The 22,203-nt window shown below is 41.5% G+C and overlaps 2 protein-coding genes across 3 annotated transcripts in view; both read left to right on the forward strand.

The window, feature by feature from the left end:
• ppp1r37 (protein phosphatase 1, regulatory subunit 37) overlaps positions 1-12,703 on the forward strand; it is a 40,619-nt gene extending 27,916 nt beyond the window's left edge. The window contains exons 6-14 of one of the 2 annotated variants that reach the window (XM_068711424.1): positions 1,285-1,435; positions 1,573-1,728; positions 2,517-2,629; positions 6,649-6,790; positions 6,885-7,051; positions 8,002-9,138; positions 9,253-9,763; positions 9,875-9,960; positions 10,677-12,703. In XM_068711424.1, coding sequence (XP_068567525.1) covers positions 1,285-1,435; positions 1,573-1,728; positions 2,517-2,629; positions 6,649-6,790; positions 6,885-7,051; positions 8,002-9,138; positions 9,253-9,763; positions 9,875-9,951 — 2,454 coding nt within the window. In that variant the 3' untranslated portion in view covers positions 9,952-9,960; positions 10,677-12,703. Of the gene's footprint in view, positions 1-1,284; positions 1,436-1,572; positions 1,729-2,516; positions 2,630-6,648; positions 6,791-6,884; positions 7,052-8,001; positions 9,764-9,874; positions 9,961-10,676 lie in introns of both variants that reach the window. The other variant, XM_068711417.1, reaches the window with a different exon arrangement.
• A 4,316-nt stretch (positions 12,704-17,019) lies between these two features.
• On the forward strand, positions 17,020-21,118 carry LOC137880050 (proton-coupled zinc antiporter SLC30A1). Its single transcript, XM_068721159.1, has 6 exons — positions 17,020-17,071; positions 17,977-18,573; positions 19,307-19,639; positions 19,755-20,029; positions 20,130-20,317; positions 20,609-21,118. Exons 1-6 carry the CDS (start codon positions 17,020-17,022, stop codon positions 20,916-20,918), a joined length of 1,755 nt encoding a protein of 584 aa, XP_068577260.1. The 3' UTR covers positions 20,919-21,118.
• Positions 21,119-22,203: the final 1,085 nt, after the last annotated feature.

Consider the following 22,203-nt stretch of genomic DNA (forward strand, 5'->3'; position numbering starts at 1 on the left):
AGCTTTAAGACCAAACTGAGTGCAAAATGTTATGTTGTGCATTTTGTGTTCCTGACTCAAAATAGTTTTCTTTACTTGTATAGTTTTGTGCCCAGGGGAGAAGATCGATCTTTCCTCTGTTCCGCTGTTGGCCTTTCCTCCCTTTGCTCTTCTAAAGTCTTGCCCTTTACGGTGCTCTTTGACGTCAGTTATCACTTACTGTGAAGAATACTAATGGGCCGCCAGGCAAAACCCATTAATATATCACCTCTCAAGCAATATGTGTGACAAAACACATGGATATGAACAGCTGCAGGTTAGTCTTTGTCAAACAAACCATATGACGGTTCTTTAGGTTGTGTCAGAGGAAGAGAGAGGATGAAGCTTTTCTAAAAAAAACAAAAAAAAAACAACATATTTCCTAGTTGTTTTTTTCTATTTCCATACTGTGTAATAGTTTATGGTGTGAGATTATACATGCAAAACACATCCTAAAAAAATTTAGTAAATTCAAAATGTACTAGATTGTAGAGTTTGTGGATAGCCGTTTTTTTTCTTCTTTTCTTTTCTTTTTTAAGGTTCGGTTCATTACTTTCCCACCTAAAGAGAAAATTTGACAAATTCTCAATCACAGTTACTAATGATACAATAATTGTGTTTCCAAAAATGTAATCGTATTACTGTGTGTGGAGCTTATTTCTGGTCTGATCAGTGTTTGTAAAAGGCATTCCCTTGTCTTCAAGCACTGAGTGTATGATGATTAATGAAGAGCTGTCTAGAAACACCAGCTTGTAGATTGTTTGTGTCGTAGCTTGTCAATAAAAAGTCTGTCGCTACTTTCAGCAAAACCCAATAGATCTTACAGCACTAATTCTTTGACAAGTGTGTGTCCTTGAATCCCTGAGGTGAGGCCTTGGATTAAGCAGATGAAAACCAATATTGAAGTGCCTTTTATCTGAGTGACAATGTGCATACACGTCATCTTTGTCATTCACATTTGCTTATTTAAGGATAATGTTTTATGAATGGAGTCTGTTATCTGGTGTTCATTGGTTTATGACAGCAGCTATTCACAGCTAACGAGAGGTTAGCCGATTAGGAATAAAGATCAAAGGAAACTGTGTTTACGTGTCTGTTAGCCAGATGTTGCAGTTCGCCTACTTGCTTGCTTACTTGCACAACACAAAGATTGTTTTCATCACATTAATGAAGACATTATTTCACACACTTTAAATATCTGATTTGGGTGTTTGCCTCTTTTATTCGTTACACACTAAATAAATTGTATCTCTGTTGGTGTTTCAGACGAGCTCTCTGCAGTATCTGGATGCACGTAACACTCCTCTGCTGGACCACTCGGCTCCCTTTGTAGCACGAGCACTCAGGATCAGTGGCAGCCTGGCAGTCCTCCACCTAGAGAACGCTGGTCTGTCTGGCAGACCGCTCATGTTACTGGGTAAGATGGACAGCAGTTCCTCTTCCCAGCCTGCCTTCAGTGTTGGACGATCCCAATTCGAGAATATAGTCCTCTATTTCTGACATTTTGTTTTTCTTCTTCCCTCTCCTTTCTTTATAATATATTTCTCCGGACAGCTACGGCTCTGAAGATGAATATGAACCTGCGGGAATTGTACCTGGCAGACAACAAGCTCAATGGCCTGCAGGACTCGGCCCAACTTGGCAACTTGCTTAAGTTCAACTACAACATTCAGATCCTGGACCTGCGCAACAACCACATCCTAGACTCTGGTACACAGCCGTGATAGAGCACTAACACGTACTGCAGCATAATGGTTTTATAGTCGCTGTGGAACTGTGTTGTAAAATAGATTTGTTTATTGTGCACCTCAGTACCACAAACTCCGATAAGATGAGCGTTTATTGAGCCCAGTGGGGAAATTAGATAATTGCGGTTAAAATAATACAAAATCATTCAATAAATAGAATAAAGTAAAAGCTGGGAGGAAAACAAAAGTATTACATTTTGCCATCTTTGTTTTCTTTTGCAGTAAAGAGCGATTCATTTGGATTTTACAGCATTATGTCGCCAAACACTCTCAAATATCCCTGTTTAGAGGTCTGCATAACAGACTGACTAATGAGCTAAAAATAACATCCAAGTTTTTGTGTGAAAATGTGTTTGTTGCTTTGCTTTCCACCATTACAGTATCTTTAATCTATACTTGATTAATAGATGCACACACAATACTAAACTCATTCTGAACACTTAAGGAATTAAAAACATAGAATGTGACGTTGTCGTCATTGTGCTCTTATATTGTATAGCTAAAGTATAGCTGAGGCTCATTGATTGTTTCTTAGGTCATCAAAATATTTATATTTTATTTTTTTCTTATGTTTACAGTTTACAGTAAGTGAGGTCCTTTTGCTAGGACCGATAATTTAAAGCTGCACCAGACTGCCTCAATTTAGACATTTTATTTTAGTTTTCATGATGATTTGTTAAAATTGGGATATATTTAAGTTAAGTTGGATACAGATGTACTAACTCTGTCCGTCTCCGTTTGTCATCACAGGTCTTGCCTACGTGTGCGAAGGACTGAAAGAGCAGAGGAAAGGCCTCGTCACTTTGGTGCTATGGAACAACCAGCTCACACACAATGGCATGGGCTACCTCGCTGCTGCACTGGTATACACACACACACACACACACACACACACACACACACACACACACACACACACACACACACACACTGTGGGACAATAAATCTACTCACCCATACTTATCAGAGGTTTCAAAAGGAACACAGTGGCTGTTTGTGTGTCTATAACAGCTTAGGCAGGGATAATTAAATTTTCTCCTCATTACTCTATTAAAGAAGTGATCAAATAGAGCTCTGCTGTCATACCTCCTCTCCTCATATGTGTTCATGTTCGTCAGCTGGACCTCACCTCCACATGTACAGGTTGTACTGTAGCTCAGTCTCGTCTACACCTGGAATGAGTTTGGTTTATTTAATGGATAGAGTTTACCCAGTAAAACAAAGAGATACTGATTGAGGATTATCTGCTTCAGACGAGATTTGAACATATAATTTGCTCATGCAGCTTTTTAACCTCCTTAGGATCTTGTTTAAGACAAAAAAGATAAATGACTCAAATTTGCATTTCACTAGAAAAAACGCTACTCAATTTATTTGTGTCAACTTGTGAGTGACAGGTGTGTAGCTGATAGATTAATGTGCTGTATTGATAGATATCACGTTAACACAGCTGACATTTTGTGCAGTCGGGTCTCGCTCAGTGAACAGATGTGAACTCGGGACTCGTCTTCTTGCGTTACCATTTTTTTATCTTGGTTTGATTTCACAGCAGTCTGGCGCAGATAATCCATTACCAAAGTCATTGGTCTAATGTCTGTTGTTGAGCGATAGCGTCATTATCTTCTCACTCATTCTGCATACTGTTTTGTTTGTTTACTGTTTTCTCCTTTTAATGGAACCATAGCATAAATAACATTATTGAATAACAATAATACATTATTGATACTGTTTTATGAGATGAGATTACATTTTGTATAGTGAAGCTTGAATGTTGCTCATGTTTGACAAGTTAAGTCAGAATTTAGCGACATATTTCATTTTAATCCTTTTATCTTTCACAAACAAGAGATGTCTTTGAATAAAGAAACAGTGCTGTGAACAATTTATCAATATGAATTTTAATAATATTTTGTTTATAAACTATACCACTGTAACATTCAGCTGTTATTACATTGATCACAGACATTTCTTAGTAGTAAAATGTTTATAAAAGTAATCATCAGGAAGTAGAGTGAAGTAACTTGTAACTATTGATCAGATCAGGTAGAGCTATAAAGGTGCGAGATCCGAGATTGGGAGCATTTTGATTGCCTCTCAACATGTCGTAGCTAACAGTTCCAACAATGCAAACTATGGCGAAAGTGCTTCCAGAGCTAACAGTGTTTACCTGAGGGAGAACCTCAGCTTCCGTGACGTCCGGACCGACAGCGTAGGTGACTTATGTCTGTGAAAAGCACTAAAAAAAATGATTTTTGCTGTACTTACTTTTATCATCAAGCTGGAACCACCATATGAGTTCAGAGCAGCGGCTGTGAGCTAAGCAGTGGGGCACGCTCACATGCACTAACATGCACTAAAGCACACACAGCCGACCCGGCTAAGTAAACAAAGCAAGGAGAAGCTTGAATAACTACACACACAGAAGGAGAGTGTCTTTATTCTCTGGTTAGGTCGACATTACTCCACTACATCTTTACATAGCAAATAGTTGTTTGCTGCCATAATAAATAATATAGCTCCCTTAAAGATTTTAAGAAACAAAAACAGACAAATGAATGCATTTAACCTCACATGTTGTTGTGTATGAGAATTATGACACAGCAGTCCTGTTAGTTTTAGAAACACATGATGTTGTTCTTTTGGATTATAAATACTGCATTTTTCTTCCAAGAAATCCGTCTGATAGTGAGGCTTGTGAGATGATGCAGGACATCCCGTGACTATCTAACTCATAACCCCGGAGATAACCACAGTGCACTCTGTCTCCACATTGCAATGAGTTGGTGAAGTTGGGCATGTAACAGCAATGAGTATAAAGAGAAGAGGCCTGTAATGAATAGAGAAATTAAGATTTTTTTATACAGTAAATAAGAGCTGATTATGGACCTCAAACCACTCTAGCACTGACTGGGAGGTTAGGCTCCATTCATACTTTAACTGAGGGTCTGCGTCGGCCTGATGACTTATTTCATAATACACAGATTTCATGAACACCATGAAACACATTTTGGACATTTTTCACACGGTATTAGCATAATCTCAGTTAATCATTCCATTTATATATATATATATATATATATATATATATATATATATATATATATATATATATACACACACACACACATACACACAGTTGTGGTCAAAAGTTTACATACACTTGTAAAGAACATAATGTCATGGCTCTCTTGAGTTTCCAGTTATTTCTACAACTCTGATTTTTCTCTGATAGAGTGATTGGAACAGATACTTCTTTGTCACAAAAAACATTCATGAAGTTTGGTTCTTTCATGACTTTATTATGGGTTAACAGAAAAAGTGACAAAATCTGCTGGGTCAAAAATATACATACAGCAACATGAATTAGCAATTTTGGTGACTTAGAAAGTTGTGTCAATGAAATGAGCTTCATAGCATGGCCTCTTAACTTCTTGTGAGTGATTATGAGTGACTACAGCTGGTGACTTCTCTGAGGCCATTTAAATAGGGCTCATTGGATACAAACGCCCACAAACGCTACAATGGGAAAGTCAAAGGAGCTCAGCATGGATCTGAAAAAGCGAATCATTGACTTGAACAAGTCAGGAAAGTCACTTGGAGCCATTTCAAAGCAGCTGCAGGTCCCAAGAGCAACAGTGCAAACAATTGTTTGTAAGTATAATGTTTTGTCACTGCCACGATCAGGAAGAAAACGCAAGCTATCACCTGCTGCTGAGAGAAAATTGGTCAGGAGGGTGAAGAGTCAACCGAGAACCACCAAAAAGCAGATCTGCCAAGAATCTGAAGCTGCTGGAACACAGGTGTCAGTGTCCACAGTCAAGCGTGTTTTGCATCTCCATGGACTGAGAGGCTGCCATGCAAGAAGGAAGCCCTTGCTCCAAAAGCGGCACCTTAAGGCTCCACTGAAGTTTGCTGCTGATCACATGGACAAAGATAAGACCTTCTGGAGGAAAGTTCTGTGGTCAGACAAAACAAAAATCGAGCTGTTTGGCCACAATGCCCAGCAATATGTTTGGAGGAGAAAAGGTGAGGCCTTTAACCCCAAGAACACCATGCCTACCGTCAAGCACGGTGGTGGTAGTATTATGCTGTGGGGCTGTTTTGCTGCCAATGGAACTGGTGCTTTACAGAGAGTAAATGGGTTAATGAAGAAGGAGGATTACCTTCAAATTCTTCAAGATAACCTAAAATCATCAGCCCGAAGGTTGGGTCTTGGGCGCAGTTGGGTGTTCCAACAGGACAATGACCCCAAACACACATCAAAAGTGGTAATGGAATGGCTAAATCAGGCTAGAATTAGGGTTTTAGAATGGCCTTCCCAAAGTCCTGACTTAAATCCCATTGAGAACATGTGGACAATGCTGAAGAAACAAGTCCATGTCAGAAAGCCATCAAATTTAACTGAACTGCACCAATTCTGTCAAGAGGAGTGGTCAAAGATTCAACGAGAAGCTTGCCAGAAGCTTGTGGATGGCTACCAAAAGCTCCTAATTGAAGTGAAAATGGCCAAGGGACACGTAACCAAATATTAGCACTGCTGTATGTATGTATATTTTTGACCCAGCAGATTTGATCACTTTTTCTGTTAACCCATAATAAAGTCATGAAAGAACCAAACTTCATGAATGTTTTTTGTGACAAAGAAGTATCTGTTCCAATCACTCTATCAGAGAAAAATCAGAGTTGTAGAAATAACGGGGAAACTCAAGAGAGCCATGACATTGTTCTTTACAAGTGTATGTAAACTTTTGACCACAACTGTATATATATATTCATGACTCCCCTGACAAACGCCTGCTGTGAAAACTTAACTGCATTCTACCATTGCTAAAGAAACTATTATACACATCAATATCTCTGTTTTTTTCTCTGCCCCCCTCAGCCATGCACCCAGAGTCTGGAGACTCTGAACCTCGGCCATAACTCTGTGGGTAATGAAGGGGTCCACAAGCTGAAGGACGGACTGATTTCCAACCGCTCCGTGCTCAGACTGGGCCTCGCTTCCACCAAACTGTCCTGCGAAGGTGGGGATTAGTGCCTGTCAGTTTTTGTGGAGGAGTTTTTGCTGTCCTGCTTTCTTTTTTGACTTGTTTCTTCTTGTTTCTATCTGTGCTAAAGGAGCTGTGGCTGTGGCTGAATTCATTGCTGAGAGTCCCAGACTGCTGCGTCTAGACCTTCGAGAGAATGAGATCAAGACAGGTGGACTGATGGCGCTGTCACTCGCCCTAAAAGTCAACACCTCTCTGCTGCGTCTCGACCTTGACCGGGAGCCCAAAAAAGAAACTGTGAGCATGCGGCCAAGGCTTGGGAAGGGGTTAGAGGAGAGGAAGTAAAGGGAGGGATGATGCATGGTGTTTCTGTTCTCCCTACATTAGGTGTCTGCGTAAGCATTTGTTAGAGTGACCTGTTTAGTCAAAGCCTGATACATCTTATTGCTTTGTGCCATAGTCCTCCATTGCTGCACCGGGGGAAATTTCCCTCAATTCCACTGAATATGGACACTATAGAGGGATATTTGTTTCACTGTCAGTATTTAGCAACATACAGATGTACACATAGTAACATGCAGTTATACGCATAGTAACATACAGATATACACAAAGTAAATCCCCAATACACACCATCCTGTTGCAAATACTCAACAGAGCACCAAAAGAATAGTTGAAATGAATCCCCATAAAGTACACAATTAACTCCCGTCTGAGTAACTACTTTGCATAGAACTACAAAGCCCAGCTGTTTTAAGCAAAAATGTTAATATGTATGAAACTATGCATCTATGACCTTTTTTTTTTTTAACGTGTATGCCTTCAGTAGGAATATATAGATTTGGTGCTGAGAGCTACAGACAGGGTAAAAAAGTCAGACAGTATTGAGAGATGGACAAAAGCAACAATGACGTTTTCATTGGATTTGTTGACAATAACTACAATACAGAATAATACTGGCCTTAGCCTTCTTTTATGATTTTTCGGGGCATTTTATGCCTTTTATTAAATATCTGACTGGGGAGAGATGACAGGAAATAAGGGGAGAGAGATGGGGAATGACAATAAAGATCTCCTTAACCCGAAGGCCGCCAGAGCGCTCCCAGTTATAGCTTTTTAAAGAAAATAAAGATAATATTACTGACTAAAAACCCCACCTGAAGGGTTGCTTTGATTTCTTTATATTTATTTTGATATTCTTGTGGTTTTCTGTTCCATGATTGAAACACATTTCTCATGTTTTTCAGGTGAAGAGCTTCATTGAGACCCAGCGCGCCCTGCTGGCTGAGATCCAGAATGGCTGCAAGAGGAACTTCATCCTGGCTAAGGAAAAGGAGGAAACAGAGCAGCAGATGAGGCAGTCGGCATCCATGGCGGAAATAGCCACAGAGGATGGGACCCGAGAAGAAGAGGAGGAAGAACCATTAACAGAGGAGAGAGCGGACAAGGAGGTTACAGAGGGAGAAGAAAAAGGTGAAACAACAGAGAAAGAAGAACAGTCAAGCAGCCTGTCACGAGAGAGCACTGAGACGAGCATTCCTCAAATGATCCTGGAGTCAGACTCAGACACTGAGGATGAGGACGAGGAGGTGGTAACAAAGTCATCTTCCTCGTCAACCTCCTCCACTCGGTTTAACCAGACTAATCCTCAAACCCACACGGGGGTTGCACAGCCCCTGCTCAGTGCCTCATGTACGTCCTCACTCCCGTCCGCCTCACCTGCTGCCGGGCCGAGTGCCATTTCCGCCATCACCGTCACAGAATCTGCAGTTCCTCCAGGCACCCCTCCATCTCCTGGTCGCTGTATATCTGTCTCTAGTCCAGGGAGGGGTCACAAGATCTTCATGGTAACTCGGGTGGAGAGCCCCCCTGAGCAGCAGCAGCAGCAGCAGCTACAAATCCAGATGGGTGTACCTGCAGCTCCCAGCCGCGGTAAAGATGCCTCAAAGAAGCCTGTAGATGGGAACACACCCCCGACGGAGCAGACACAGCCCCCACCCTCATCTCAAACAGCTACACAAACACAACTGCCCCAAGAAGACGCGAGGGAGAGCTCACCTGCTCCGTCAACAGACTGTAAACTCACAGAGCCGAGTCCTGTAGCACACTTAGAGTCTGCACTCAATACTACACTAGAGCCACAGTCTGCAGGGCAACCCACAGAGGATGTGGCCGCTAGCACTTTAGATCCAGAAGTGACAGATACAAGTCAACCAGCACCAGCCATGCCTTCAAATTCCTCTTCAGCGCAGGCTGCAGCATTTCAGCTCACTGAGGAGGTGATAGAGAGCATTCAAAGCCCCCAACTTGAGCCCACTTGTGTAGAGGGAGAGACGGAAGGAGAGGAGGAGGAGGAGGAAGGTCCTATAGAAGATGAGAGACAGGTGAGCACAGAAGGAGAGTATAAACTGTTAGGTGAACTGAGTCAAACCCAGACTAGTATCCCTGCGGTACAAATGCAGCAGCAGCCATTACCTTGTGCTCTTGAAAACTTACAGGATGAGCTAACATCTACATCAGAGGAGACTCGGTCGCCGAACCAAAAAGAGGAAGAAAATGAGGAGCCACTTCTACAGGAAAAGCAGGAAGCACCGGCCGACTTGACGGAAAATGAAAAACCCAGTTTAACAGAGAAAGACGACAGACAGCCAACCCAAGAGGAACCATGTCCAAAGCAGCAAACGGAGGCAGATGAGCATGTAGAGACTGTTCTCTCTGTCCAGACTGATAAACAGGAGCCATCTGTCACTCAAGGTGGCGCTCAGGGGTTAAATCCTCAAGCAGACGAAGCCTCAAAGAGTCCCGAACCTGCCGCGACAGCGTCCGTGTCCCCAGTCAAAGACAAGGTTTCAGCCGATGAGAGCTCTGCAGACGAGGATGAGTGTTTCGCTGAGGCTCCGGAGGACGAGATAGTTGGTTCAGCGCTACCCAACGGCCTGAAGCCTGAGTTCTCCCTCCATCTTCTTGATGCTGAAAGCCCAAAGCCAGGCAGCTGTGTGATGGAGCACGGTGAGTCGGTGTAATACACTGATGTTTTTTAGATAAATAAAGTCACATGTGCGCTTGGTTTTAGGTATAGATATCCTGTTTGGTAATGTGTATTATGTGTCACTTGTGTAGTGAGTGTCAGCTGTGGACAAGAGCTGGAGGAGCTGCTGCTAGAAGCCAGTTTGGAGACAGGCAGAGAGGCACCATGAGGATGGGAGGTAAACATTTATCTATATGTATGCATCTCATTTAAGAAGTGGAGTTTTTAAAAGAAAAGTAATTTTGGAGCTCTGGCCAGCTTTTCTATCAGTGAGGATAACATTGTACTCACCAATGTAAAAACACTAGTTATTTCTCAAACTGTCCGTTGTAAACTTCGGTCCAGTCTTCCTTAATGTTGGCCTACCATACTTGCCGTAGTTGTGCATACAGTTCTTCTGAGCAATGATTGTTAGCAACATTGCAGCTGTGTTCACTTTTGGTTTTACAGCCAAATTAAGTGGTAGTCAATCTGGATAAAGTGTTGGCTGGGTTACAGCCTATCTGATCAGCATTGGTTTTTTTCTACAATTTGGATTTCTGCTGACTTCAATGCACACACTTTGAACGTTGCCAAAATGTAACACTGTGGCTGAATACACACTGACGGAAGACTGCAAGTGCTGCTGCTGCCCTGCAGCCAGTGTAGATGAGGTTTAAGGCAGTTTAGGTTTGCATGTGCAGCCAAAGTAGCATTTTAATTACAAAATATGCTGCAAAAAAAAAGTGCTGTAATGGCTTCAGACTACACAGTGTGCACACAGTGAGCAAAGTGGTTTCATCAAAAGATTTGTATCAGTCATAGATTGATAGGTCTGCCATTATTGAGCTGGGTTTTACAAATGTCCTGTGCTACGTTCAGGAATGATTCATCACCTCTCTTTTACTTCAACAGGGACAGTGAGGACAAGAGAAAACGGCACTCAGTTTGTCTGGCTCTACTACGTTACTGGTTGCCCTACAATGTTTTTGTTGTTTCTTTGACGTTACCACCAACACAACCTTTCCTTAAAGGACAGAAGACCTGGTGTGACAGTTGAAGCTCTCTGAAAATATAAGCAAATTATGGAAAGACAATAAGACAAAATCAACTCCTGGAGCGTTGCTGTGACAAATATGGAACCATCTACATTACATTGACCACTGAAACACACACACGCACACACGCACACACATATGCACATTATGAGGAAGGAGGGGGGAGAGAAATAAAATCACCATGTTATCACTACATTTTGTCTTTACACACAAGCGGATGAGCAAGAAGAGAGCCGGGGGATGAAACACTAACCAAAGACAGAACACAGACCTTTCCCTCTTGTTGCTCTCTTGTGTAGATTTCCACTGTAATTGGGGAAATATCTAGCAGTTAAAGTTTTGTTTTGGTTTGGGGGGTATTTGGGGGGGGGGGGGCTTTTTTTCTTCATAAAGTACATACACAAAGACATAACGGTGATAATAAGAAAACAGGGTTGATGACACAGTCGCATCACAGAATAACGGTGATGGACGGTGCTGAGCGGACCTGCTGGCTTTAAACACTAGTTCTGGAGGTGGAAGTAAGTCACTGTCAAAGGTTTTTATATCTGAGGAAGCTGAAGATGTTAACGTGTCGTTTCAAATGTCAATGGTTTATGTCTGCGTCCCAACTCCCGACCAGATAAAAAAAATAAAAAAAGAAGCTCTTAAGGGACCTCTGCCAAAGTGACCTCCCTCTTTGTCCATTTTCCTCATCACTCACTTTGGCCCCTCAGGAATCAGCGCCTCCCTCCGGTTGGTCTCCTCAGATCTGATTTGGAGGAGCTGTAACTGTCTCTCTACTTGCCTTTCAAACGCTTTTTGAAAGTGACACTCGGTAATTTTGCTCCCAGCTGAAAAAGACAGAACTTCTGCAAATGCCGAAAAGCAAGATATCGGGAGTTATTTACATCTTTTTTTTCTCTGCAACTTTCAGACACTATTATTGCTTTATTCAACCAGTCATTGTTGTGTTAAACTCTATCAAGAAAAGCAGCTCGGTCTCTGTCGTCATCTCTCACGCTCCCTCTTCCCGTCTTCCACTGGTGCTTCATGCCGTCATCGCTCCAGTTCATCATTCATGTTGCCTTCAAAACTCACCACTTCAGATTCAGTCCTTTTTTCTGTTTGGGCTGCTTTGAGAAATTAGTTATTTTCTATTTATTTTATAGCTTCAGGAGCCTTTTCTGATTTATTTTCCCCCATTTTCTTCTTCATCCTCATTTTATCTTTTATTTTCCTTTTTCGGGGTTGCTTTTAAAGATTAACTCCATGTTTATGTATATTTCAGATTCAAACTAGAGCAAATATTTTGTTTTGTTTTGTTGTTTTTTTTTGGGGGGGGGCAGTGTAATCTGTGTTGGAAGGAAAGGTGAATATGTGTGGATGGTTGACGATGGTAGCAGTCGGGGTGCAGTAATAAAAGCAAACGCTAGGGAGCAGCACAAATCTTAGTTATCATCAAATTCCTTGTTTTTAACACTACTCTGGGGGGGTGAAGCTGTCGCCACAAGGGGGCGCTGTGGGCCGTGTTGGTTTCACACAGAGGAGACCGAAGTAAAGGACACTACACTGCAGGAGCTGATGTCTGCGCTCAAATCCCACTCCTATCTGGAATTTTCCAGAGCAAGAACTTGAGCAACTTTACATGAAAATGTCAACTTCATGTATGTTTCATAAAGAGAGCTGCTTTGTATTATACAGGCAGGTGTGTTGTCAATCTTCCTGCTCCTCTCCACCCAACAGATAGTTTGCCCCCCCCCCTCCCTCCACACTGTTTGTTATGCTTTAATTTTTAGAAATTTTTAATCATAATTTGTTAACTTAATTGAAAAGTGCTGGTAATCACAAAGAAATGTATGGCAAAATTTGTTCCTCAAATAAATGCATGTAATGACAAAATGATATGACTGAATGTTTCAATGTCTGAACTCTGATGATGGAAATGTGAGCAGATCAAGCTTGGTTGGGACAGCATATGTGATCTTTGAAACCTCAATGTATCACTTCTCTATAAACAGTACTACTTATTTGATGCACTATTGAAAAGTACAGTCCATTTATAGGTGGGTTTTTATTTTCACTGATCAGACCAAAATTACCAACATCTGCTGTGATTCAGTCCAGGGACATTTGGTGTAGTTTTAGTTTATTATTATTATTATTATTATTATTATTATTATTGTTAAGTTGGATGTATACCAGCGCTTTTAGGAAAATCAAGTTTCCCGGTCAAAATTGCAACTTTGATGTTGAATACATTTAAATAAGTTTCCTGTCCTGTCCCATGTTTTATTGTTCATGTATCTGTCGTCGTATGCTATATCTGTTGAAAAATCATTCCTGTAAAACACAAACATATTTTTGATGACTCATCTTGAACTCTGGGTAGATACATTGTGTCCAATCAACTAAGTTGAGGTGATCAGACAAACCCGGCCGTCAAATATAACCACACAAATCGTTCGCATTTAGGATGGCAAAACCTTTGTTCCAAAGAATGTTGCAGCGATTTTGTGACAATAAGCAACCTGCACTTTTCAGTTCACATGTGCGAAACAGCAGCTCATTTTTGTTTGCATCTGTTTTCTTGGAGGCCAAGGACATAAAACAAGAATCACAGAGAGACAATGATGCTGTTCTCCCCAGAGACATGTCTCCACAGCAGATAAAGACGTCCTGAGGCACCACTGCATTGCCTTGTGGTCCGTTTTATAGTTTCTTTTGCAAAATACTATGTAGCCAGCAGGCACATTTCTCCCTAATTTACATAAAGTTTTAGAATTTAATCTTTTGAAACCTCCCTTTTTTTCGTTTTCCTGGTCAGTCCTATGTTTCTGGAAATCCCACAATGCCTTGCAAAGTGATTTTTTTTTTTTATGTGTACACTACATGCATGTACACATAAAGAAAATTAACTTTGCATTGTGCCTTTCTCAGTGGGTCTTTACCCTCTTGACACGGTCAGACCCAAATTCAGCCACGAAGAAAAAATGCTGCTTTTCTGCACTGAGTGCAGGCAATGAGTTAAATGTTTGATAAAACATACTAAATATTAGCACTCAACAAAGTACAAATACGACTGATGGGAATGTCATTTTCATGGCATTCCTTTAAACAGATGTTGAGAAAATTCAGTTTGGAGCAAAGTGGCGCACTAACCGACACATCCATGGGCCACGTTATTAGCATGACTAAAAGGAAATGTGAAATATTCAAAATCAACATCTCTTTCCAAAAGAAAGATTAACAGGATGACAAATGCAAAAAAAACGTGCTTCTGCTTTTCTTTTTCTTTTTTATAAGTTCCTCTAATCTTTTTTGTCTTGCAATAATTTTGAATAATTTATTTTAAGACAAAATATTCCATCTAAACGAAGAGAAGTGTCACTCCCTTCTGTCTCCTGGAGTGAGGGTGTGTAGTGATGGTGGGGGTTGAGCACAGGGTGGGAGCTCTGCTCTGTATGTGAGGAATTCCGCACTGCACTAATCCACTCCCACCTAATAATGCTTTAATAATACAGAGGGTTGGGAGACTTTATCTTCTACCCAGAAAATAAAGACCTCTCTTTATAGTTTGAATGTTGGAAGTGTGTAAAGAGCAAAGGTTATTGTGAGCATTTACTAGAAAGTTGTGCTATCCTACAGTCATTTTTAAGCTCTCACAAAACAGCTTTACTGCAACCAAACACTCTCTGTTTCATATCACAGTGAGTTGAGTCGATGCGACACACAGTGATAAAGGTCTGGGTTCTTCAATCTCCATAGTGAGCACTGCAGGGTTTTGGTTTCATTGCACCTGTAAAATTCTGGTTAAAATAAAATATTTCCTGATGTGCTGTTGGCCTCTTGTTCTTGTTCACGACTAATCGAGAATCTCCTCAGGCAATGTCTCTGTCAATATGAAACGTGATTCAATGCCTGGGTGAACAGTTGAAGAGTCAATTGTGAAGTTGTCTCGTGAAAATGTTTTGTTAGATCCACAGACATTTTATATTTCCCTCTATAAGTAACAAGAAGCTGAACTTGATTTGATACTGATGTTTGCATGTTCTCAGCAGGGAGTCGAACTGGACAACAACTTTATTAGGTGATGATTTGTCAATGTTGTGTTTTCATATTGTTCCGCTGCCTCCAAGTGGACAAAAATATTCAGTCATAGCAGCTTCAAAGAAATCCTCAGAAGATAAAGGAGCAGGCAGACCTTCATAACGAAAACCTGTGGGTGCTAAAAGTTTAGCCAAGCTGCCTGGTCTCTCTCTCTCTCTCTCTCTCTATCTCTATCTATCTCTCTCTCTCTCTCTCTGTCTCTCTGTCTGTCTCTCTGTGTGTGTGTGTGTGTGTGTGTGTGTGTGTGTGTGTGTGTTAGGGGACAGTGCCAAGTGATCAAATGCTTCCTCACTGGGTCTTTTCCTTGCCTCAGGAATGTGCTGGCATGCTGATAGAACAGTAGGGATTTATCCGTGGTGTCAGCCCCTATCTGGCCTGTTGATTCGCAGTCCAGTGGACTGCAACAGACCCCTGCATACTGGCACACTAGAGCAAGGGCTGATAGGACTGATGCGTCACCCGTGGGGTAATGAATGCTGAGACACCATATCTGAGAGTGGTATCGGAATCTTCCCATCTCTTGGCGAGGATGTGAAGATGTGAATTTTCACAAATGTGTACAAGCTGTTGCATACAATTTCCCTTTAAGCATCTTTCAAGTGAGACTTTAACTTACCAAGCAAGAAGTTGTCTACAAAGCAATAGAGTGCACTGTTGCCCACTTTGTAGCCTGTGCTTCAGGGTTTTGCTTGGTCTGGTATGACCTTTAGCTTATGTGGCTAATGTTATTAAATGTCTACATGTTAAAGATTCTAAATACAACATTCAGGACTACTAGATGTCACACTGGAGCATCAACATCTCAGACCAAAGCAGATGGGCACGTCAGTCTCACCTCGCCGTCCCCTTCGTGTTTCTATCCTGTTAATGCTAGCCAACTAAAACATCAGGTGAAATATCATGTAGCTAAAGTTTGACGCTTCTCACTGCATTCTGCCATCTCGTTCTTACAATGCTGTGTGGGAGGTCACTCTCTTAGTGTCTTTATAAATGCGGATATGGCCAACAGTTTCAAAGGGAAGGACTCAAATGCACTAAAAGGCCGGCCAGATAACGAAAACAAAGAACAGAGGAGCTTGGGTTACAGTACGCAATTATTCTGCTATATCTTTGTTTTTTGTTGTTGTTTATGGCTATTTTATGGTTATTTCAATGTTCAAAATCTCACATGTAGCTCCTTTAAAGTTGTTTTGAAATGGAAAATACCTTTTTAACCCTGTTAGATCACACCCCCTGTCACCTATTTAACAATATGTGCAAAACATATAATATTTCTAAAATACATTACCCACCCTAGCTTTAATTGTTTGTATCTCTGCATATATCTGCATACTCATGTGCCTTGGTCAATCTGTTCTGAACAGTCAAAATAAAAAAATACATATTTCATGGTTCTACAGCTGCACTTTTTAAATCATGCTTTTGAACATGTTTTTAAAATTGAGCCTACCAAATCAAACGATAAACAAACTGGGGCCAGGTGTCGTTTACAAAATTACAATACTAATACCAGTACCCTTAAAGTAATACTGATAACAATAGAGTACTTCATTTGATGCCTTTTTTCTCCTTCATTCTGTCCGTAAAATACCACCACTACCTCTGCTTTTATTTTTATGGAATTTTTGGAACTGCCAACCCTGTCAAATACTTTACCACCACTCCACAGGCTGTATGGGTAGCTGCTAGTGGGGAAAAACACATTACATTTGCAGCCGTACAAATACTCTTTTTATTTTTTGTACAAAATAGTTTGAAAAGTTTGATACTACTTGGATTATTTTAGTCGATATCTTAAAGGTGGTCGGTACCTAACTCTGCCTCTTGCCTGGGGCCTAGTGCTAGATTGCCTGTAACCTTCCTTTAAACATCAAGGCAGTCTTTTTTTTTTTCAGACATAACCTTATGATCTGGTTATATAATCCTGACAATACAATGGGGATTTAATTAGTGCAAATTAGCTCCACTGGATCTGCTCAGAGAGTGTGTGAAGGCTGGGTGGGCTCTGTCCACTGAAGGTATTTTCTCCCACCAGAGAGCTGAGGGAATGCAAACAGGGATGACTGAGGAGAGGACGATACCACCCACCCATCCCCTCCTCTCCAGCTCACATGACTGTGATTAGAGCAGAGGAGGAGTGTGGTGGAACAGGAGGGAGAGAAGGTGAGAAGAAGATTTTTCGGATTTCGGCGCACAGATCACATCCAAGAACTCAACTTGTGTTTGACTGCTGACTGAGGGTCATCCACTTTTCTGGGGTAATTTAACTTTATACTAAAAAGAAAAAAGTACATTTGTCTTAAATTTTGATTCCCCAGTTATGCTTGAGCAAATTGGTTTGTTGTGTGTTACATGTACACGCTTATTCATGACTTAGTCAGCGGTGGAAGAAATGGTCATATATTTTGCTCAAGTAAAAGTAGTAAAACCACAGTGTTGAAATACTCCAAGTACCAAAAGTAAAAGTACTCATTATGCTGAATGGCGAATTTCAGAACAATATATTATATTTCTGGATTATAATTACTGATGCATTAATGTGTGCATACTTTAATGTTTTAAAGGTAAAGGTGGGGTTAAATTGAACTGCTTTATATACTGCTGGGAACTTCTCTATTTCCCCCCAGATCAATATTGTTTTATAATAATACATCATCATTTATCTGTTAATTACATTTTGCATTGTCAATCTCAATCTGCAAAATAACTTTTATCTGAAGTTATCAAATATACTTTGTATAAAGTTGCAGAAAATGGAAAGTAAAGTGCCTGAAATTGTACAAGAGTATGTTTCTAGAAATAGAAAGTAATAACACTGAAGCAAATGCAAATGTTTTTTTAATCGTATTTACATCCATTTTTATTTATTGAGCTTTATTTTATTTTATATGAGCATAATGAAGAGCATGCAAGGTGGAGGTTGTCAGAACAAGAGTGCGTGCGTGCGTGCGTGCGTGCGTGCGTGCGTGCGTGCGTGCGTGCGTGCGTGCGTGCGTGTGTGTGTGTGTGTGTGTGTGTGTGTGCGTGTTTGAGTATATGAAGTATTCTAGTGCGCTATATACTCTCAGTTCCAGGTATGAGGGTGCTACACTGGTGCATGCTGGGAGTGACCATCCTGCTGCTGGTCTGCGAGGTCACCATCAGTCATCTGTGCAATTGCCTCATCACCTTAGTGGATGGTTTCCACACGCTCTTCATCTTCTTGCGCATGGCTCTTCCTCCTCCTCAAACGGCAAGCATAAAAAAGAACCCGCTCTCCTCTTCGGATTCCTCCGCATCTCCTCCACATGCTTCCTCCTCCTCCTCAGCAGTACTTCCCTCCATCCTGCCTGCAGAGTCATCCATTGAATCTACCCCTGGGACCCGGGCCGATGGGCCCCCGGACTGTGGCGTGTCCTTCACCAGCAGCAGGATTCAGCCTGTGGGGGCTTTCTTTTCTGCCCTCCTCCTCACCTCTCTGTGTCTCTCTTACTTCATGGAAATTGTCAGCTTTTCCCTGGAGCCACACCCTGTGCAGCGCCCCCTGCTGCTGGTGGTGGTCGGAGCTGTCAGTCTGCCTCACAAGTTGCTGGTGGTCTGGCTGAAGTGGGATCAGCTGCAGAATGAGAGGGCCGATACCAGCAGGCAGCCGAGGAAGGAATCTCACCTTGAAGTGAACCGTAAAGGTAACGTTACCTACAGGTTACATGGTCACTTTGAAAGCATGATGCACAAATATATACAGTACAACATTATGTGGTACAAATTTGTAATAAGGCATATTTATTGAGGCTGTAATTAGCTTTCTTAACAGTCAGTTAATCACTTTCAAATGCCTTGGATTTTAGTTATAAGCCATTAATAAGAACTTTTGGTTTGTTAGCTTGTGGTCGGTGTTGCCCTCCTCCCAGTTTTCAGTTTTGATGCTAATCTAAGTTACCGGAATGCTAGCTGAAGCTTCACATTTACCATATATTGATCCTCATGTGATTTTTACAACTGAAATCTGGACATGTGACATCCAGCTCCAGCTGGTTAAAAATTGAAATCTGATCAATCTAATCTGAGATACAATAGTTAGTTGTTCAATGTGTGATGACCACACTTTTAACTGTACCTAAGGATTTTAAAGGATTTCAAATTCATTCATTTTGAAGAATGTGGAATTCTTGGCAGATCACAATGATGCATGAGGCTTAAAAAATCCTGCTGCAGAGCCCCTCTCTCATGTCATGTGAAAGCACTTGAAATGGCATTATGTAATAATCTTTTACCACAGAAGAATTAGTGTGCCTGTCCAGGTGATGCTAGTGTACAGACACACTTCCCTTTGAAGTAGCTGCCATATGTATATTCAGCTGTAAGGAACATCAAACAGTGTCCACGTTTGTTTTTCATTCCTCTGTTCGACTCCCACAGTCTTGGCCGCAGAGGAACCCAAAGGCCAGGCTGAGCCGGAGCGAGTCCTGGATGATGTTAGCTACGTCCAATCTGCCGTGGACAACTCGCCCCACAATGGGGCACTAGTCCTCTGCAACCCGGGAACCTCCAGCGTCCCGGGAACCTCCAGCGTCCCTGACACCGACTCTCAAACTGCCCTTCAACAGCCAGTCCACCTGCACGCAGCAGCTCAACAGGACCGCAGGGACTGTGAGGCAGCCAGCGGTGTCGCAGATTTGAAGGTTTGCAAGTGTGAGAGTCGTTCAGAAGACATCGCAGAGATTTCCAAAGACAACACCTGCATACATCTTGGTAAGAGAGTTTAGCTCCTTGGAATGTCACCTTTCTCACTTTAGTGTCCCGTAGAAAAAGAGCCACATATTTTACACATGTGAAGATCATGTTTTACTGTTTTCTCTCCCTTCAGACAGTCAAAATGCATCTAATACCAAAGTCTACAAGTCATCCCATCACATTGAGAGGACCGTACCAAGCAGCCAGCGGCCAGTCAGTCTCAAGTCCTTTGTCCTCGTCATGCAGGGCCTCTGTAGCTCTCTGCTGGCTCTGATCAACAGCCTGGTGATGCTGCTGGTCGGCCCACAGTTCCTACACAGCTCGGGAACCTGTGGCCTGCTGGTTTACCTGGATCCTCTTCTCTCCCTGCTCGCTGTGATTGTGCTGATCGCCACTGCTGCACCACAGGTCAGTGTGTTTTAAATGTTGCTTTTAAGCATTTAGCTGAAGTTCTTATGTGTGCTGCAGCTGTATCCAAACCTCCACTGACTGTCGTAAATCTTTCCAGGTGCACAGGTATGGACTTCTGCTGCTACAGGCCACACCTCCACACATTTGCGCATCTGATCTTGGACGAAGGATTACGAGTGTCCCCGGAGTGCAGGCTGTGCACAATCTTCACATCTGGCAGTTAACTGAATCCTTCATGGTGGCCTCTGTCCATGTACACTGCCATGCTGGGTTTCCAATGCACAGGTGAAGTGGAAAAGTCTTTTGACTTTGGTACCTAGGGGGTTCTAACAAACCATGGCCATAGAGGAATTATCAATTCTGATTAGCTGAAAGGTATGGATTTATTTTGTGTAACCGTACAGTATAACCGGACACTTTTATCATGCGCTTGCCATTGTAAATTAATGTGGATGACAGGGGAGTAATACCTACAGTATTGAACTGTAGGTAAAGACAGCAGCAGTGAGGCTTAACAATGGCTAAAGCTCAAAGCTCTATATTTTATTAATGCAGAATCATTTCACACATGTGCAGGTGTGCTGATCTAATGTCAGGGGTCACTAAGGTGCTGCAGAGTGTCGGAGTGAGCTGCTGCACCGTCCAACCAGAGTTTGCCTCCTGCTCTGAGTCCTCCGAAGGCAGCGACGGGGACGCCTCCCCTGTCATCCACAGAGAGGACCCCTCCCTGCCACCTCTTCTGGCCTGCAGCCTCGCCTGTGGAAAGGCCTGCGCTGGGTCTATGTGTTGCTCTCCCGTAGAGGAGGAGACCAGCCTGCTGGCACCACCAGCTGGGGAAACAAAGGAAGAGCCTCAGACACTGGTCATCGAGAACACCTTCCTCTGACTGAAGTAATAGAAATAAATGAATGAATGTAAAGGTAAAGGTAGTGGATGATGCGGAACATGAACAGATGTTGAAAGTGTAATCTCTCCTAAAACATTGCTCATACAATACATGTAAATGTTATGTTTATGTTAGTTTGATGACATTAACATGGCGCTGCAATACCAAGCGAGGCATTTCTTCTTGTGACGCCTCATTTGTACTCCGAACCTTTGTATTCTCTACCATATATGTATAAACAAATAATGCTAATATGTGTCTCTTTTTATTTTAAGATAATTTATCCCAGTGTTACAGCAACCAAAGAAAGTAGAAGAACAAATGCATAAGGAGATGTGATTTAATAGGCTTCTGTATTATGAATATCCACTTTAATACTAAATTAAACTATACACCCAGTGGTGGAAAGTAACAAAGTACATTTACTCAAGTACTGTACTTGATGAAGTTAAACTTTACTTCATTTTATGCTTTTTACTTTTACACCACTACATTTCAAACTCAACTATTGTACCTATTTTAAGCTACTACATTTATTTTACAGTTATAATTACTAGCTAATTTACAGATTAAGATTTTATATGTAAAACAAAAAGTTTATAAAATATGATGTACTGTTAACTACATAACAGTGTATAGATGAAGTATGAAGAAGGATAGTTAAAATTAGCTCCACCTCAGGCAACTACAACGATGTATCACTTTCATATTAATACAATGTCAATACTTTAAATTTACTATTATTTATTTGCTCAATTGTAATGCAGTACTTTCATTTTTAGTATTTGAATACTCCTTCCAAAAATCATGGATAGAATGAAAAATAAGATTAAGTTAAATAACTTGCAGCTGAAGGATTGGATCTCGTGATAGGTAATGTATAATGAGTCTGTAGCAGTGTAAGCAGCAAAAGTGTGAGACTGAGAGACTTCATCAGATTACACACAGAGGACATATTCATGGCAAACGCTGCAGAAAATACACAGGCACACCTATGCAGTCATTATTCATCTCATCAATTTCACCTGTGTCTTTCTATCTGTGTTTAATTGTAATCCTCTATATTTGTCACCTGTGATGACGCCATGTGGCTACGCCTTTTTATTTTTGGACAGCCAATCACAATGCATCTACTTTGAATAGCACGTCACAAACCAGACTACGTTTCCCGTTTTTTGTGTTTATTTGACAATAATATGCTTTATGACGTCCGGCACGTTATGATATACTTTATATACGAGCGCTCTGTCATACAAGCAAACTAACGGTCATTGACCAAACACCA

This window comes from Cebidichthys violaceus, unplaced genomic scaffold (genome assembly GCF_023349555.1).
Source record: "Cebidichthys violaceus isolate CVI_PGR_0920_01 unplaced genomic scaffold, fCebVio1.0.p SCAF_1, whole genome shotgun sequence".
Classification (NCBI taxonomy): Eukaryota; Metazoa; Chordata; class Actinopteri; order Perciformes; family Stichaeidae; genus Cebidichthys; species Cebidichthys violaceus.